At 44.2% G+C, this 19,307-nt stretch overlaps 1 protein-coding gene across 1 annotated transcript in view; it reads left to right on the top strand.

Annotated features, from left to right (window-relative positions):
- Positions 1-19,307, top strand: part of IMPG1 (interphotoreceptor matrix proteoglycan 1) — a 1,383,550-nt gene that overhangs the window by 654,444 nt on the left and 709,799 nt on the right. The window contains exon 10 of the mRNA XM_086925652.1: positions 1,930-2,180. Within this exon, the coding sequence (XP_086781778.1) occupies positions 1,930-2,180 (251 nt within the window). The remainder of the gene's footprint in view (positions 1-1,929; positions 2,181-19,307) is intronic.

The following is a 19,307-nucleotide window of genomic DNA, read 5'->3' as shown; positions in this document are numbered from 1 at the left end:
CGCCTGTCCTAGAATTTCCAACCCCCAACATTCCATGCTGTCACCTGAACGTAGCTCAAGTGCTTATTGGCAAACAATTCAAGTAAAGCTTGGGGTCGTAATATGCCCCATCGATAAAAAAGAGATAGAGTAGGAGAATGCCCCCCTCAGAATGGTTTGAGTGCAACTACATTACCCACAACCAGAAAATCCAAGGAACACAATATGTCCCAGTAGAAACGATTTAATATCAACATCACACCCACCACCAGACAATTCAAGTAAAGATTTGGGTCAAAACACACACCCATCAAAAATGGTCTGAGCTCGAAAACATACTCACCACAAGAAAATCCAAATAAAGCTTCAAATTCAAGCAAGAATAGTTTGAGATGCAAACAATCAGTAATCCCACCACCAGCAAATGCATGTACCGGAAAATTCTGTAAGAAGTACCCATACGTATGAACTGCACAAGGAGTAACACTAACCCTTACTACAGATTAACCCACGTGCATCACACCAGAATTAACTCCACAGTAAAAGCAGCAAAAAATACGCTAAATTCTCAAAATATTCAAAATTCTGAAATTTCCATAGATGGCACAAATTCCACAAGACACAAATACCTTTATCCTGGCAATAAAAACTTGAATAGAACATACATAATGACTTGTTAAAAATCCTGTAAGACAGCATAGTATTGCACAAGCCAAATAAAGCACTAACACCGGTACTCAAACCTAGTACCCGAGTACCCTCCTGCTGGGAAGAAAAAGGGTTACCGAATCATCTTCATCACCAGTGACACAACATAAGAATGAAGGTAAGTAGAGATGATGATGAAACAAGATAAAGGTTTATTCTTCCAATTAAAGTAGGCATCTTAGATTACATAAACAGTAGGTTACAAGGTAGTAAAAGAAGCAGCCCCACTTGGAGCAGCATCCCAGCTGCTCAGCCCTGACACTCCAATTGCCATTCAATCATCCAGGCACACATGAACATTCATGACATCACTGACACTTTGACTGAGCAGCTGGGCACGGAATAGCAATGAAGAAATACACATCAACAAGAACAGGTTACCACACATAGTAATACTGCATATGAAATATAAGGAAAACATGTATAAATTGCATCTAACTGTTAAGCTTTACAGTAATGGTTCTAAGAGAAGGTTGCATCACTCTGTCAAATTTGATTGTGCAACCTTTCCATGTTGAAGCATCCTTTCATACAGAGAGTGGTCTTCAACTTCATAGTTTGATACATGATAATTAACTTGCCATATTAGATCATGCATGTCATATTTGTTTTGCTACTTCAAAGATGCTTACGTTACAACTGTCAAAACTACACTGATACTTCAAGCTATTGAGACTGAAAATCCAGTTGACCAGTTACAAATTGTTTCCACTGAACCCAATTTTTCTGTAGTATTTTAATCATAACGCCTTGTTTTTTGGAGCTCAGTGCCACGCTTTTGTCATTTGTAAGCACTGTAAGTAACAGGTGGTATTATTACTCAATTTAGTGGTGCTGAATTTTTTAACTTTGATAGACTTCGAATTTGTAATCTGCATCACCATGCTTCAGCAATGAATACTGAGCTCACTTAGCCATCTAACCTGCTGGATATAGGAGTAGACTGTCCCAGGGGAAAAAAATGGACAATCTTTGTATTGAGCAAGGATACCAAAAGACATCAATACAATCAACTGGGACAGCAATTGGTGGCACAAAAATACAATTAGACTACACATCCTACCAGTTCATTAAATGTTCAAAGCTCCTTGTTTGGTTGAAACTAATTGTAACTGGTCAATTGCAATTTCTACATGGGTAACCAGATACAGTTGTTTGAACAGTGTCTCAGGTGTAGCAGTATTCTTTTAGAAAGGGTGTGTCTGCCACTAAGAAATCATTTATTGTTCTCTCAATCTGCAGTTCAAGCAGCATTGTCGTGAGCTACGCTGTGATCTTCCAGCGTGGTAGACCAGAGACAAAAAAGGACAGTGACGAAATCCCAGTGATTGCATCCAACAAAGTGGAAAATGGGAAAGACCTGGAGGAGGTGGGAGCAAAGATCACACCAGTATTAAAATACACAGTGACCGAGCTGCAGGAGATGGTTGCCATGGCCCTGCAGGATGACCGATCCCTGCGGGTGGATCTAAGAACACTGCGCTTTGTGCAAGGTTAGTGCATAATGAAAGGTTTTTTTTAATCTGTGGCCTAAGTGGCATTTTTCTGTATTAATGAGTATTCCATTTCACGCTACTAATACCCTAAGGCATTCTTAAAATTCATACATTCTGTGGTTAATGAAATACAAATAAAACTCCAGAAGACGATTATGTGGTGTGTAGATTTTTTGGAGTAATTTTCTGAATACATTGGATCGAATCACAACTTTTATGCACGTCAGGTCAACTCAAGTAAACTTTCGTTGGTAAACAAGTCATATGAGTGTTTAAATCTCAAGGTATGGGCCATAAAATCAATAGCTGTCAACATTTATGAAGGCATGTGGAACTTTATACCACTGAAAATACTTCATTTAGGAGGATGTAAGCGTGGCTCAGTTTGTGGTTAAAGATAGGCACAAAGGATTGAGCCGATGCGGTCAACGGGGCCCCTGACTTGACTTTTTTGACTGTGGAGGCTAATAACGGACAACCAAAAGGCGTACCTATGTAGACCCAGATCTGAAGTTTGAGGGGTCTATTGGGATGAGTGGTCTGGCAGACTCCGCCAAAAAATAAACAATTGACATGAGCCTCTGTCAGAAAGAAAATAGTGACTAAGGGCCATATGTACTAAAGAATTTTCCCATAGACACCGAATGGGTAAAATACTTTAATACATCTGGTCCTAAGATACCAAAACTGAAGGATGGAGCATTGAACTTCATCCTTGTGAGAAATTGGGTTGTTGGTTGACCGGAATGTGAACACATTTCAAACAACAGCCACAATCCCTTTCATGGTGAAGCACAAACAGTCATTAAATTAACCTGTGCATCTCCCTCAGTAGCTTGGCACACAAAGCAGTCAGGCTTAACTTAGAGGCAATGTGTAACGTCTATATGCAGCACACAAAAAATATTGAAGTGAATACACAACACATGAAAAATCTCTAACAAATTTAGATAAATAGAGTAAATATTAATAATAATTTTTAGTCATATCTAGCACCTGAAGATCAAAGTGCCAACTGCGGGAATCTGGTCACATGAGAAGTTAAGGCTGACCACAATGCAGCACAGTTAGGATACAAGAAGTGGATTAGGCCCAGTCAGCACTTAACTTCAGACTTAAAAAATGTCTAAGAAGGTAGAATTTCAGTGGGGCAAGGTTGCAGGAGCGCCTGAAAAGAAGCCTAGTCTTCAGATGGGTGAGGAGCAAAGCCATTGAGAAGATTTGTACCTTCGCACTTAGTTTGATGTAAATCGGGGGTTCCCAAGGCCTACACGCTCCGGAGATAACCCACTTATACTCAAGAACTGTTGGAACGGAAACTGTAAAAGGCAAAGAACAAGTTTATTAAGACCCCATGGGGTGGTGGTACACTCAAACAGCACCCTTCGGTAATGCAAGAGGTATCACACCGAACACCGGTGTGACCCCGTTTATATACAATTTTGGGGCAATAAAAGATAGGCGGCACAAGTTAAGACACATTTAAGGACATATATGGTCATGTTTTGGAATACTGCCAGCTCATTGGAGGGGGCACAACTCCGCTGGTCAGTTTGGTGCACATTCCTGAAGGCTTACGGGTCAGTGGGAACTGCGCATGTGCGGCTTGACCAATACTAAAAATAGCCTGTTGCTGGGCAGGTTGGGGTGGTCAGTGGAACGGACAATGGACTAAAGGGCACGCCGGCCACGAGGCCGCTCATGGTCTAAGATGGCCGCCGCAACATTCAAAATGGTTTAGGTTCAGCTAATCGCTAATGCGGCCGGGCCAATTACGATATACGACCCTTTTAGCGTTTAGCTGAATCTACCTCATAATGAACATAATCAGGATGTTCGTCCTCGATGTCTATTAACATTATTTGTGTTACCTCTTAGTGAAGCATCATTTTGTCATGGGCAAGAGCTCGTCTTGATGGTATGCAAGCTGATAAACACATTTAGCATAAAGCTGGGCCACATTGAATACATAGGCATATGAAAAACATGGCTCCCACAAGTATACACAGAATCGTCAACAGTTTCCAGCCCCATGTTGCAAGCATGGACCAGAACCATCCCGAAAGTGTCCAAGTTCCATTGTCCGGGTATATCTCAGCTGCAATCTTATGAAGCTTGGAGATGGCATCATACACAGATGGAGAATTGTCCGGAATGTACACGCAACAGCTGCTTCCGATAATTCTACATGCCCCCCCACGATCAGCTAAAACAACATCCAATACCATCCTATTTTGGAGTTTGACAATCCCGGAAATCTGTAGTTCCTCGGTAATATTCCCCAGGGCAATAGCAGTGTCATTCGCAACAGCCTCGACAACACGCGTCAGTCGTCTGATTTTCCGGCTGTTCAGTGCAGCCCCCACAAAGGAGAATAGTCCCAGATTAAAGTCCACATACTGTTGCAATGCAGTGTCTGTTTGGTCAATGTCTTCCAGAACAACAGTTCGTTTGACCCTATTCAAGACGAAGTCATGGTACAAGGTATAATCATTGTGATACATTGGAGGGGCAATGAATACAGGAGGTAACACAAACGATACATAGCACGTGCCCAACCACCCCAATGGAAGCTGATGGTAGCCCTTCGTTCCACAGATAAAATATGTATTTCGTGATGCAACAAATGAAATGCCATTCGGGCTATCAAACGTGAGAGTAGTATTACATTCGCTTTTCCCCACTGCAATCGAGCCCTTATTCCTGATACATAAATCGGCTTTTGTAGCAATGACATTTATAACATGGGCACTAGATACATTAATGTTCCGCTGATTGCTGTATACACGTGGGGCAGACACATTATCAGGCCTATACTCTTCCCATTCAAAACGAGTACCCTCAGCCCGGGGAAACCCATCCTTGTCATGGGAACATACTATATTCAAGCGGAAAAGCACCCCCCCTTTTGTTGGCCATCTCAAAGTAAAGAGGAGGGTGTACCATGCGTTGCATGACCCATTATACGAAAACGGGAGTGGAATAAGTGGGGTGCCCCCTCTCTTCTGGTGCCCTGGCAACATCCCACACACCCAGCAATTTGAGGTATTGGTCATGTTATGTGTGTGGTGAAGAATCTGAATGAAGCTGTTATTTAAATACGTTTGGCGGTGGCGCTCTTCATGAAAAGGCAATGTAAAATGAAAATGTTCAGAAGGAGCCGGGGTAGTCGTCAGCAAATGTTCACGTACAGGCACCACAAGTTCGACTACCCAGGCTATAACAGCTATCACCACAATAGTCAGAACAAAAAGAAAGGCACCCAATATTTTCTTATCACGAGATGCCGTTGATGCCATAGTTCAAGAATATTCGTGCAAAGTCTCAAATAGCACAAATCGTGCACAAAGTCTCAGATACACGTACGTGTATACCTAAAAAAAGAAAAATACGGTGCTAAACTCCGAGGTAGCCATTGTTTTCTTCTCCGGGCCAAGACGGGTGTCGCTACTCTGGCAGAACTGATCCCCCCCCCTTGGAATTCCCGGTTTCCGTTTCACAAACCTGGAGCGGTAACCAACCAGTCATAAAAGGCAAAAAAAATCTTCTTATCGTGGACGCAAGTTGTAGCGCTCTCGTCCGGCAGCAGCTTGGTCCGGGAAGGCTCCCTCAACTTCGGTCGACGTCACAGCTGGGCTCTTTTCTTTCTCCAAGATCTCCTTGTAATCAGTCAGTACAGCAGGAGTCACCAGATCCGGAGAGACACGGCGACAATGTGTCGAATGCACCCACCGCTTCCTGTTAGTCACTCGTACTGCGGTGCGGGTCGCAAGAAGGACCTGCTCGGGGCCCTTCCACCTGGGCTCCAGACTGCTTGCTCTCTCAAACGAGCGAACCATCACGTGGTCACCAGGGCGGAGATCATGGCCCTCTCCAGTAGAGTTGTCAGGGAGCGCTTCTCGAACCTGTTGATGAATAGAGAGCAAATCATTTGTTAATCGTGCCAAATAATCATTCATCATAACACAAGGCACATCATGTATTAATCGCGGCTTGGGCACCCCCCAGATATTCATTGGGCGGCCAAACACCACCTCATAAGGCGTAAGGCCAGTTCGTGAGTGGGGTACTGATCTAAGAGAGAGCAGTGCTAGCGGCAAAGCGTCTGGCCACTTCAACGATGTAGACGCCACAATTTTGGCCAGCTTAAGCTTCAACGTAGCATTGTACCACTCGACCAAACCTGCTGACTGAGGGTGGAATACAGCGTGGAACTTCTGCTGAATCCCTAACCCCTTCAGTACATATTCCACGATCTTTCCAACAAAATGGGGCCCATTGTCGCTCCACAAAAATTTACAAACTCCAAAGCGAGGAAAGAATTCCTTAAGCAACACCTTAGCTGTTGTCAAAGCCGTGTTGTCTTTCGTGGGGTAAGCCTCAACCCATTTGCTAAAAGCACATACCACCACTAGGACGTACTTCAGGTTATTGCAACGCTCGAGTTGGATGTAATCCATTTGAAGCACCTCAAATGGTGCAGAAGGTGGAACGAACCCTCCTTTCGGAGTATGGGTCCCCTTTCCGGGATTGTGTTGCAAACATACCAGGCAGGTCTGTACTACTCTCTTTGCAGTATTAGCAATCTCGGGATGTTCCCAAACTCGTGTTAAAAGCCGAGTGATTGCAAGAGCTCCGACATGAGCCAGTCCATGCGTCATCTGGACCATCGCCTGTAAATAAGCCGCAGGCAATTTCCACTTCTCCATGTCTTTGCTTCTCCAACAACCCTCGTCATCTAGTACCCCATCTGCTGCCCAAGCTGCGAGTTCAGATTCAGTGGCTGAATTTTGAATATCCCGTATTTCTGCTCTAGCATCACTCCATCGCTCAGCCTGTGATTGTACCACGTACATGGGGGAGCTAGTTCGGGACATGGCCGTCTGTCTTGCTATACTGTCTGCAAAGGCATTTCCTTGGCCCACTTTGTCCGTGATCTTTTTATGGGCACTACACTTCACTATCGCTACTTTCTTAGGGCCAAGCAACGCGTTTAGGAGATCACGCACTAGCTCTCTGTGCATAATGTGCTCTCCGTGCGATGTCAGAAACCCACGTTCCCTCCAAAGTAGCCCGAAGTCATGGGCCACTCCAAAGGCATACCGGCTGTCCGTGTATATGTTCACACATAATCCAGCACTCAATTCGCAGGCTCTTGTTAAGGCTATCAGCTCTGCTGCCTGAGCCGACTTTTGTGGTATCCTAGCTGTTTCTACCACTGTCTTAAGCGTCGTGATCGCATATGCTGCGGAAGTCGTACCATCTGGCAGCCTTAAACACGATCCATCAACCCACAGTTCCCCATCCACTTCTGGAAGTGGCACATCCTGTAAATCGACACGACCCTTTGTCTGTTCCTCGGTCAGGAAAACACAGTCGTGATGTTTTTCTTCCTGACCCTCCTCGGCCGGATAGGGCAATAAAGTGGCAGGGTTCAAAGTAGCGCATCTTTTCAATGTAATATGTGGCGCCAAGAGTGTCAGCTCGTATCCTGTTAGCCGTGCACTCGTAAGGTATTGGGTCTTAGTTTGGTTTAACAGGGCATCTACTGCGTGGGGAACTAACACCAACAATTTGTGTGATAAAACTATTCCCTCACTCTGTCGTATGGCCACCGCTGTTGCTGCTACCGCTCGAAAACACCCAGGCAACCCTCGTGCTACAGGATCCAGAATGGCAGAGAAGTATGCACATGGTCTCTGCTTATCCCCGTGTAATTGCACTAACACTGACAACGCGCACCCATCATTCTCATGCACGTACAATGTGAAAAGTTTCGTGTAGTCTGGTGTACCTAACACGGGTGCGGAACAAAGGGCCTGCCTCAACTGCTCAAAAGCTTTCTGACATTCCTCTGTCCACTCAAGGGGCATCGGTGTAGCTTTGGACAGTAATGCTAGCAAAGGTTTTATGATATGTGAAAAACCCATGATCCATTGCCTACAAAAGAACGTCAACCCTATAAAGGCACGTACATCTCTCTGCGTGCAGGGGACTGGTGTATCTAAAATCGCTTGAATTCGATCAGATGTTAATGCACGCCCCTCCTTAGACAACAGATGACCGAGGTAGGTCACCTGAGGTCTACAGTATTGAAGCTTTTTCTTAGAAACCTTGTGATTGTTTTGTGCCAAAAAGGAAAGCAACGCAAGTGTGCTCTGTTCACATTGTGCATAGGAGTCAGCGGCAAGCAGAAGGTCATCCACGTATTGGATGAGCACGACGCCAGACTGCAATTTAAAATAATCTAACTGCCTTTTCAAAGCCTGGCTGTAGATGCTAGGGCTTTCAGTATAACCTTGGGGAACACGACAAAATCTATACGATTTATTATTGAGTGTAAAGCCGAACAGGTATCTGCTATCAGGATGAACAGGAATGGAAAAGAACGCATTCTTTAAATCAATAACGCTAAAGGTGGTGGCTGTCGGTGGAATCAAGGTAAGCAAGGTCGTAATATCAGACACCACCGGGTATTGGGGAATGACAATTTTGTTAATCTCTCGCAAATCAATAATAAATCGATAGATTTTACCGTCAGTATCTCTCTTAAGAATCGGAAGGATAGGACTGTTACAAACATTATAAGGGACCTCCTCCACAACCCCTGCAGAAATCAAATCCTGAACAATATGTGTCAATGCAATTTCACCTTCTCTCGAAATCTTATACTGTGGCACTTGTGGCAAAGGGGCCCCCTCCTTAACAGTAATGTGTATTGGTGGAATACGCATCTCTCCCACATCCGTATCTGAGGTCGCCCACAACGTATGCGGTAGAGAGGCCAAAGCTGGAATGTCTAAAATAGCATAAAATCTGTCAGGGTCAGGGTAATTGTCATTCAGGATAACCCGCACTCCCTCTGGAGCGCCACGTATTGTCGCTCGAAAATATTTAAGCAAATCAATGCCCAGGATATTGTCTGGGGTATGGGGTGATAACAAAAATTGGCCAAAACTGAAATATTTATCAATGCATAGTGCAAGGGGCTTGGACAATGGGCTGGGGGAGGGTGTGCCATCAAACCCTACACACGTAATCATTTCGCCAGACAGGGGAGCCCTCGGAACCAAGTTTTTCGACAAAGCGCTACGAGTAGCTCCTGTGTCGACTAGAAATTGATCAGTAGAACCCAGAATGCCCGCTGTTACATATGGACCTTGCTGATCTACCGGCACTTCAACTGATTCCTTACCCCATCCTACGCAATCCTATGCATGCACATAATCCTGGTGTTCCACATTCTCTCCCTCAGAAATTTGATATTGATTCCGTCTATCAAACGTATTTCGTTCGTCCTGGCCACGGCCCCTCTCCTCAATCTGCCTACGATCACCTCCACCACCTCTCGCTCCAGTATAACCTCCTCTTGACCTTCCACTTCCTCGACCACGCTGACTACGCTGTTCGCGAAGTACCGGACAATCTTCAGCCCAATGCCCAAACTCCTTACAATACGCACACTGATCCTCCGCTATGTCCGTACGACCATACGATGCGTTTCCTCCACCTCATCTACCTCTATCATTCCCTCTACCCTGTGTTCCCCGAACCTGCGCCAACATCACCTTCGTTTTCAATTCCTTCGCCTTTTTCTCTATACTTTCTTTAGCCTCCACTTCCTGCCGCTCATAATATTGAGCCATAGTTAACAAGGACGCAGGGGTCGCCGTGGCCCAGGAACTTTCACTCGACTTCAATCGCTTTGCAATCTCTGGTAGGAGATTAGCCACATACTTATCTACAAACAAATGCCGACCCGTATCGTCAGTTAAAGATTGACCACTGTAATCATGAAACGCCTCCTCGAAGCGTGTAAAGAAATCTGAGACCGTTTCATCGGGTTTCTGCTTGCACGACGTTAACATGGTCCAATCAATCTTTTTGGAGGGAACAAGCGTTTTTAATTTATTCAAGATAGCTGCCGGAAGGTCTAGAATTAGCTGACAAGGCTTACATGCTGGTTCTTTATCCAGATCTGCAGCATTTATTTCTTTCCATGTCCCCCCCAATATCGTTTCATCATTATTTTTACGAATTTGCCTCCACATATCAGGTGGTAAAATTAGCCCAAAAAACAAATCTATATCCACGAGAGTCATCACACAAGACGATATAGCCCCCTCCACCCCCTCATAAAATGCCGCCGGATTCTTCCGAAGATCAGGTAAAGAATTTTTCAATGCCATGACATCTGCTCTATTCCATGGCGTGTAGACCCAATTATACACAAAATACCCTTTCACATCCTTCGACAATTTATCATCATCAGTACCTTCCCCTTTTGGTGGAACATACAAAGGCGCGGCTTCACGCATAGGCCTAACATGCAACGCAAGACTCTTATCTGAACCACGGAGAGAACACTCTTTAGCCCGCCCGTTATTCTCCAATTCGGACTCCTTTTGCCTCCGTTTCCGTTCCTCCCGCAATTGGGTTGTCTCATCCCGCAGCTTGATCAATTGCTTGAACAGGTCGTCAACATCTGAAAGATCAAAATCACCTTTAGCCAAATTCTCACGATACACTGACAATACTTTAGGCTCTAACGTATCAGAAAGTTCACGATATGCGTTTAAAACTTCATCCGCCAGACTGGACAGAAAATACATTAATTCAAGATCCGACCACCCTTTCTTTTCTGTTAACAACTGCTCCTGAGTAACACAATGCTTATTCACTTTACGAGCCCAACTGCGTAAATGAGCGGACCTTTCCGCAGTAAACCTGAGAGCCGAAACCCCCTTCTGACCCAACTGATCCTGTCCATCATCCTCTGAATCCGCAGCCGGAGCCGTCGGCGAAACGTACGGAGGCGGTGACCGATCTAACAAAGAAAAATCATCAATTTCATTATTAAGGACAGGATAAAGTGGTCGGCGAATAGGAAATTGACCAGTCATTTGCAATTTACGTTCCCGTTCCTCCCTTTCTTTCTTCTCCTGAGCCTCCTTTTCCTCAAGCTGTAAAGCCTTATCCCGAGCAGCCTTGCGCTGCTCTTTGTCCGCCAAGGCAACCTCACGCTTCATTCGTTCACGCGCCACTTTCTCCCACATTCGCACGCAATCAAACATATTTTGTCTAGACCTACGTTGAAACAGACATTGCTCTACAAATTGTATTTTACTTAAATCAAACGACCCGTGTAGGGGCCATTGCAATTCAGGATCGGCCTTGGTATACTTATGCCATAATTTACTGTACATAATAGGGGGAAGGCCAAGTTTGATATACATTTCCCTATTTGGTGTTCCCTCTGGGGGAGCCGGCTGTGCTTCTGCTAACCTAATTGAGGTACCTTCTCCAAGACAACACATTCCTCGGAGTGTGCTAAAAACAGGCATGTTCGAAAAGTATCACGAAAGCGTGACACCGGACAAAATGGCACTTACAGTTCTTCACACAATTGTGCCGCTCAAGGGAAAAAACAAAGTTAGAGAAACATCTCTACATGCCTGCCTATGTGAAGTGCACTACACATATAAGTTCAAAGACCACAAATTCACAATGTTAGCTAACTCGAATCAAAGACGTAGATCATAGGACTTCGGCAAGCGTCCGAGGACTACCTTACCGATCACAAATCACAGAATTTCAGTAAGCGTCCGAAGACTACCTTACGGAACACAAATCATAGGACCTCAGTAAGCATCCGAAGACTACCTTACCGATCACAAATCTTACCCAAATTCCCAAATGTCCAGATTCCAACTGCCAAGGTTTTGTAAGCCAAATCAGCCAAACGGCACTTTCTCAGCGATGCAGACACTTCGAAAACTCAGTCGGAGACTGGCGCCACCTGGAAGGTCAGATCGGAAGGAAAGGAAAAAACACCGTGGCAGCCAAGACTCGGGTCACTCGTGGCAGCGCGCGCCCATGGCGGGTTTCCAAGCCTTCGTCAGGACCTCTCCTTCGGGCATCCGAGTCGCCGATGAGTCCCTTCGTGGTCGCCAATTGATGTAAATCGGGGTTCCCAAGGCCTACACGCTCCGGAGATAACCCACTTATACTCAAGAACTGTTGGCACGGAAACTGTAAAAGGCAAAGAACAAGTTTATTAAGACCCCATGGGGTGGTGGTACACTCAAACAGCACCCTTCGGTAATGCAAGAGGTATCACACCGAACACCGGTGTGACCCCGTTTATATACAATTTTGGGGCAATAAAAGATAGGCGGCACAAGTTAAGACACATTTAAGGACATATATGGTCATGTTTTGGAATACTGCCAGCTCATTGGAGGGGGCACAACTCCGCTGGTCAGTTTGGTGCACATTCCTGAAGGCTTACGGGTCAGTGGGAACTGCGCATGTGCGGCTTGACCAATACTAAAAATAGCCTGTTGCTGGGCAGGTTGGGGTGGTCAGTGGAACGGACAACGGACTAAAGGGCACGCCGGCCACGAGGCCGCTCATGGTCTAAGATGGCCGCCGCAACATTCAAAATGGCGTTTTCGTATATAGCCAAGTTAAGGAGGACAACGTGTAGGTTCAGCTAATCGCTAATGCGGCCGGGCCAATTACGACAAGTTGTCAACATGGAAATCTCCAGTGGGATGAGGCAGAGGGCTGTAGCAGAAGACAGTTCCATGAGGTCAGATATCTCTTTGGCGAAAGACTGCTAAAAAGGATTTTCAGCTGCAGAGAAGAACGTAGAGGTAGAAGCTGCAAAGTCAATCAGACTGACAATGCATTTAGGACAGATAAACCAACAGGTTAGTCCCTGTCTCCCTTTGGTTCTGAGAGCGCTTTTTTGTAAAATTTTGTCTGTCTTCAGTTTTAGAAAATTGCCCTTTGGAAATCTTTAGCACCACAACCAAGGGACCAGGACTAGTGGAACACCTCTTGTGGGTTTAGAACTGATTCAAGCTGGGCCCAGGTGCTGGTTTAAGATGGTGGGAGCGTGTTATGTCCATGTGACTCTGAACAGGAAGCCGGCAAACTAGCCATTGGAGTCACTTCTGGCAATTCTGGATTCATGTGAAGACGTGGGGCTCAACAGCAGAGTTGGCCTCTGAGGGTTTAAGGCGGGCTCCTGGAAGCAAAGCAGTCCTTTCAGGTACAACAGTCTGGCAGAGTGTGCAGCTGGTCACAGCAGCAGGCGGTCCTCAGAGGGTCCTTCTGCAGGTCCAGCAATGAACTGAAGAGTGGGTCTGAAGGTACTATTTTTGTGACCTTGGTTCCTTCTTCTGGAAGGTGAGAGAAGCTACTGGAAAAGTTCCTTGAAGTGTATGGAATTTCCAGACCCCTGCCCTGGCTCCAAGCTAGCTGCAGTGACAGTACAGTGTTGTTAAGCCTTTTTCATGGAGAAAGGACACAGCCTATTTAGGTGTAAAAGGGGCTGTGCTCAGCTCCGCCCCTATCCTGCCAGTGATGACCCATTAAGGCACACCTAATCCCTCTATTGCGTGATTGTCTGAAAGAAATTCCTAAAGTCTATCTGTCAACTGCACCCAGTCATGTGACCCAAAACAGGCTGAAGGCACAATGAGCGAAGGGCAGGAAAATACAAACGTTATAAATGTGGCATTTTGAAAATTGTAGTGAACAATTTGCCTTTTCCATTAAACAGGGTTTAGCATCACAATTCCACAGGTGCCAAACATTACGTATCTTATGGGGTGACATATATAATAAAAGAGGAGTTTACGACGTGGCAAGGGAGTTTAAATGGCAAGTTCACATTATTATTTTTTATTATTTGTGTCTCTTATATAGCATGCAGCTACCCCAACGGGGTGTACCGGCAGTGTGGCACCTCATTCAGGTTGCGATGGCACGCCTGTGATAAGATTTAGAGAGTTACTTAGGTGAGTGCTTCAATAAGTGATGTAGGCCCACTGGTAGCATTCAGTTTACAGGCCCTGGATATATGCTATATATACTTTCATGGTTATAATCAACTGAAATAAAGTTTTATGAACGGAAATGGTATATCACTGTACAAGGGAAATACAAGTAAATTAAATAGACCAATTAGGTATATGCAAATCAAACCATGTTTAGAGGAGTGAGCGTGAGCCCTTTAGTACTGGTTAGCAGTGGTAAAGTACAACATCTTAAGGCTAAAAAAAACAAATTCAACAAAAATAGGATCAGTGAAGACAAAACATTTGGGGGTGACCCTGTAGAGTGGGCCAGTTTCAACAATCCCTCTAAAAACGTTTATTCTTTCCCCCTGAGGAGACCTTTAGAAATCACCAGAGCTCTGTGTTTTTTAAAGAGCTCATGCATGCCATTTCTTTTACCATGTCTTTGAAGTTATGCAGATGTACAGTTCATAAAATCCATTAATATTACTGAAGCTGATATGTAGCAAAGCAGGATTTGAAGTGATATTCATTTAAATCAAATGTATATTAATATACCTTAACAATTTCTCTGACTATTTTATGTCAATCATGCAGAATTAAGGCCTTTCACGCATGCATTTATCATTCCCATTCAAAGTGTTATTCATTATTTTCTGCAGGCTTAATTTCTTTTCAGACAAATTACAAATGCAGCTTAGTTACAAAGGGCCATAATAATCTTAACAAGTAATAATTAATTTCATACAATTTCCGTGAAGTGTAGAATATATTATTTTTTTGAAATGCAAAACGGTACAGCAGGTTTGATCACATACCACAAACTGTCTCCTGCTTTTCCTAGAAGAGATTGTCCACACATCTAAACTTTTCCTCGAATGGTTGCAATTCTGGAATTTAAAATGCTTTCACTTCCATATTTTTATACTAATAAATGTAATCTATGCCTGAGGTATATCGGGTTTTTTGTGTGATTCTTGCTAGGGTGAAGTGAAATAAAGCAACTTTGGCTCATGAATTCTTATCACATTCTGAATATTACCCAAAGAGAGCCTGTCCCACTTGATCAGCAGTAGGTCACACGCTCTGATAAAGAATGGACAATACTGCCGATGTTGCATTATGTAGGATTTTATGTAAAAAAAAAAAGGGGGATTTTTTTTATCATTGCATTATGCAGGATGCATTATGTAGTACAAATATTCCAATAAGCTATGAAGCAGAGGGTAAAACATGAAACTGGTAGATTACCGAAATCTCATGACAATGCATCACATTGCTCACGAAACCTCCAAATCAGATTTTAATATCTAGCAAATCATGCAGAGCTGTGTCAGAATGTGCATTCTTTTTTTTATATTTTGCAAGCCAATATGGTTATTCATATTTTCAGAGGGATACAAGTTTAAAAAGGAATATATTCCATCAAAAATGCCATTGATGGTATAGTGTGGCCTGGGGATTTCTTTGTATAGTGAATATTTTCCTGTAATGGTTAATCATTAGTTTCAAGGAGGGAACAAGCCAGGACTTTGCGGTGTTATTGAATGCACATTGTCTGGCAATATATTTCATCTCTGGGAAGTTTGAACTGAGCAGCCCTGCTGCACAGATGAACGTGGCCTCATGAACCCAATGCAAGTCTGCATTGATGAGGGGGTGAGAGAGCGCAATTTGAATAAAAAGTATATCCGGACCATATTCACAAGCATATCGCATAAACGTGGAATCTATAACGTGAAGTTAACACTTGTAGTGTATAAGTTAGCCGATGTAATCAAAGTAATAGGAAATGTATTCTGTATTTACTCTAATATGCATTAGAATTAGGAAGGCCCGTATACATAGTGGGCTAATATAGAAATGTATAGAAATGCTTAAGAACAGAAGAACGTGCAAAGCAGAATTCATGTACGTGTGTAATCATGAAACAGAGAAAACGGCGAAACGTAAAGTGACGAAATGTGCAGAGAATGTATAGCACGATGTAAGCACGAGAATATAAATGTTGCGTTATATGTAGAATGTATTCACTTATAAGCAAACGATTTGCTAAATTCGATTATATATAAATGTGTGTTAAAGGTTATACTGTGTAGAAAGCTTTTGTAGGAATGTTAGAAAAGGTTTAGTCATATGTGATTTTAACCTAACTGATCAAGAGTTCGCAGGAGTGTAGTCCGCTGTATGTAATTTAGTGGGCTCACAGGAGTCGTGAATAGCCTTGATCTGAATGTGCGAGACAAGAGTCAAAGGTCTTGCTAGATTTAAGGTGACAATGCTGGACGAAGTTTATGGCCTAAACGTGATAAGAGACGCTTGGAATTTGAGTCTTGTTTAGAAATGACCGTTCACAGGACCAACTAAGGTTACGAATACAGTCGTAAAGAGTAGAGTTCTGCTGAGGTGATAGACTTTTGCTCCGAAAGTGTCAAATGAAACGTCGAATGAAGTCACCAGCAAGAAGACTAAGATGGCGTCTAAGGAGAAGGGTCAACTTAACGGACGACGCGAAGAGATGAAGCCATGGAAAGAGCAAAGAATGACATCATGGGGAAAGTACGTGGTGGGCGTCGAAGAGGCGTTCCACCCATACTGTGATTGTGTATTTAGGGACAGCACCCTGGGGAGGAGAAGTTAGCAGGAGCTCAGAGCAGATGGTCTGAGGAGCGAGCGCTGAGTGAGATCAGAGCGCAGAGAGAGCAGTAGGCCGAGGACCCTTAGAGAGCGGATGGGTAGGCAGAGAGGGTACTGCTTCTTAAACTTAAGTTACCATTAGGGGTTAAGAGAGTTTGAACTTCTTTGGAAGTCAAACTGCTGACACCTTTTTAGGTAAGGAACTTGCGAAGTAGGGATGTCACATAGTACAGAGTAGGGACAGAATTAACTTGTTTATTCTTTTTGTAGATGACGCAACGGGACCACATTGTGTCGATGCTTTTAATCTGCTGATTCTTGAATTGACTTTAATCGTATTCTTTTGTAGACTGAGGTTCTTTAGGGAATTTATGTTCCTTCTAGTTCCTGTATACTTATTGAATCGTATCCTGAGAGGATTGTATATGCACTTAATTCTGATTTTATATTAAACTTTTAAAACTTCATCAGTCGTAAGTGGTCCTTCAGAGTTGCGTCAGTTTATGGGGTTTATCTAACCTATGCGGGGTTTGTCTTTTACTCAATGACAGAAAATAACCGATCCAAATTGATGAATGAGATTAGTATCTAAGTGATCAAAAAGGGTATCAAAATCTCATTCCCCGCAGTTGGTAGCAGAGAAAGATGCTTTTCTTCTTGAGGAAGACAACCTAGGTCAGGTCTAGATTACCCCAAGGTCCCTAGTCATCGATGACCAGAAGAAGAATCCCTGCCGAAGAAGGTGCTGACGGTGCGTCGAGAGAAAAGCAGCAGAGTCGGTCGAGAGTGAGTATAAGGGTCATGCGTTGTAAGATTGCGGTATTTTATGTTGTACCTGTGTTGTAATGTCAAGCGGAGTTGAATGCCTGTAGTGTGATTGAGGGAAGGTTGTGAGCGCGCGCAACCGGATAAAATCTTAAGTTCAAGGAGAGCTTAAGTGGTTCGGGTGTATCGAACACCCAGAGTAATTTGTCTACCATTGAAAGGGGGTCATGAGGTACCATTGATCGCCCGACGGACCGATGATAGGGGGAGTGTAAGAGTGAGTGTATGAGTAACGGACGCTGGTCGTACGTTTACTGTGTGTAAGTAACCTATCAGTTAAGGCGATCGTCTGACCGTGAGAGGAAAGACGTTTCGTCAGTTGAGGTGACAATTACAGTTAGACTGTGGCCGTACAGTCAGAGAAAAGTGATCGCTTGGACGGAAGTAGTCATTTTTCAGCGTATGAATGAAAACGCATGTAAGACCGTGAGACGAGTTGAGAAAGGAGGGGAACTGCTGCAGAGGGAACGAGTGACGTCAGCGTAGAGCCGCGCTGAGATTGGTCGGTCAGCGTAGAGTCGCGCTGGGATAGGCCGATTAGCGAAAGTCGCGTAGGGATTGGTTGGTTTGTCAGCGGGACGTAAACAAGGAAGAGAATAAAGGAAAATTGTAGATTATCGAAAATGAAGTGTTTTAAACGTTTAAGGGCGATCTTTAAGAGAGATAGAAGAAACTTATATGCCGGAGAAGAAGCTCCACCAGAAGGCACACCAGCTTATCATATGGCAGTGAATGTAGGCTTACACTCGATATTACGGATCTCCGAGTGGAATAAGCTAACAGAAGGGAATAAGGAACTGACGTTTCCGAGATACGGGACGTTTAAGTTGGAAGTATTGAATCAACTGAAAGCGGTAATGCTAGCAACAAGATCTCTACCGAGGCCAACACAGTTCGAAGCCCTTAGTGCATGGTTTAGAGCAGCACACAAAAAGAGCTTAAAGAGGCGCCAGGAAAGAGTGAGGCGATCGGTAAAAGCAGTGCAGGATGCTAAATGGGACGATGAAGCTAAAAAGTGGAGAGTGCAAAAGATAGAAGCAGACAAACTGTTCACAATGTTAGAAGCTACGGGAGAAAAGAAACCTCTAGAAGAAGATGAGGATAGCGAGCCAGATGAGGATCTGATAGAGAGACTATTAACAGATAGACCACCTCCGTACAACAGAGAAGCAGAAAGTCCTGTACTACAACAAGGGGACGGAGCTAGATGGGGGGAATATAAATCGCTCCCAGTAACAGAGTGGGATGTCAAGAAAGGTGAGGAAGTACCTCAATCTAGTCCCGAACAGAGAGTAGTAGGAAGATTCGTGGTCCAGAAGGTGCCAGAAACACAGCATGCAAGGTCGTATCAAATGCCCGACGCTTTACAAGTACCTGTTACCATAGGCCCTATAGTGTCAATCTACAACCCAGAGGGGGTCCAGCAGGAGGAACAGGCACGATGGGACAGAGAAAGGGCAGAGATAGAGGGAAGGAATAATACGATCAATTCCCAGAGGCAGTTGCTAGAACCAATGAGTCGGAGTACCCCATTAGATTCCGCAACGGGTCCCTGGATAGAACAGGGGGGCCAAAGAGGATAGATAGATTTGAGGGGACCGAAACCAAAATCCTATAAGGAATTAAGGGAGTATTTGAGAGAATGGGATGCTGCCGAAGAGACTCAGAATAAAAGATTAGAAACAGGAGCAGAATGGAGTGACCAGGATAACAGGATCCTCTCTCACTGCGGAGCTGGCGAAAGCAGCCCTGAGTGGGAGGGAGGGAGTCAAGGAAGCAGAGGAGATGCTTGCCATACTGCCAGTGGCAATAGGCAAATGTGCGATGATAGGAGTGCAGGGTGTGGGGGAGT

This window comes from Lissotriton vulgaris, chromosome 6, assembly GCF_964263255.1.
Source record: "Lissotriton vulgaris chromosome 6, aLisVul1.2, whole genome shotgun sequence".
Classification (NCBI taxonomy): Eukaryota; Metazoa; Chordata; class Amphibia; order Caudata; family Salamandridae; genus Lissotriton; species Lissotriton vulgaris.
This window is presented reverse-complemented; position numbering and strand designations above follow the sequence as displayed.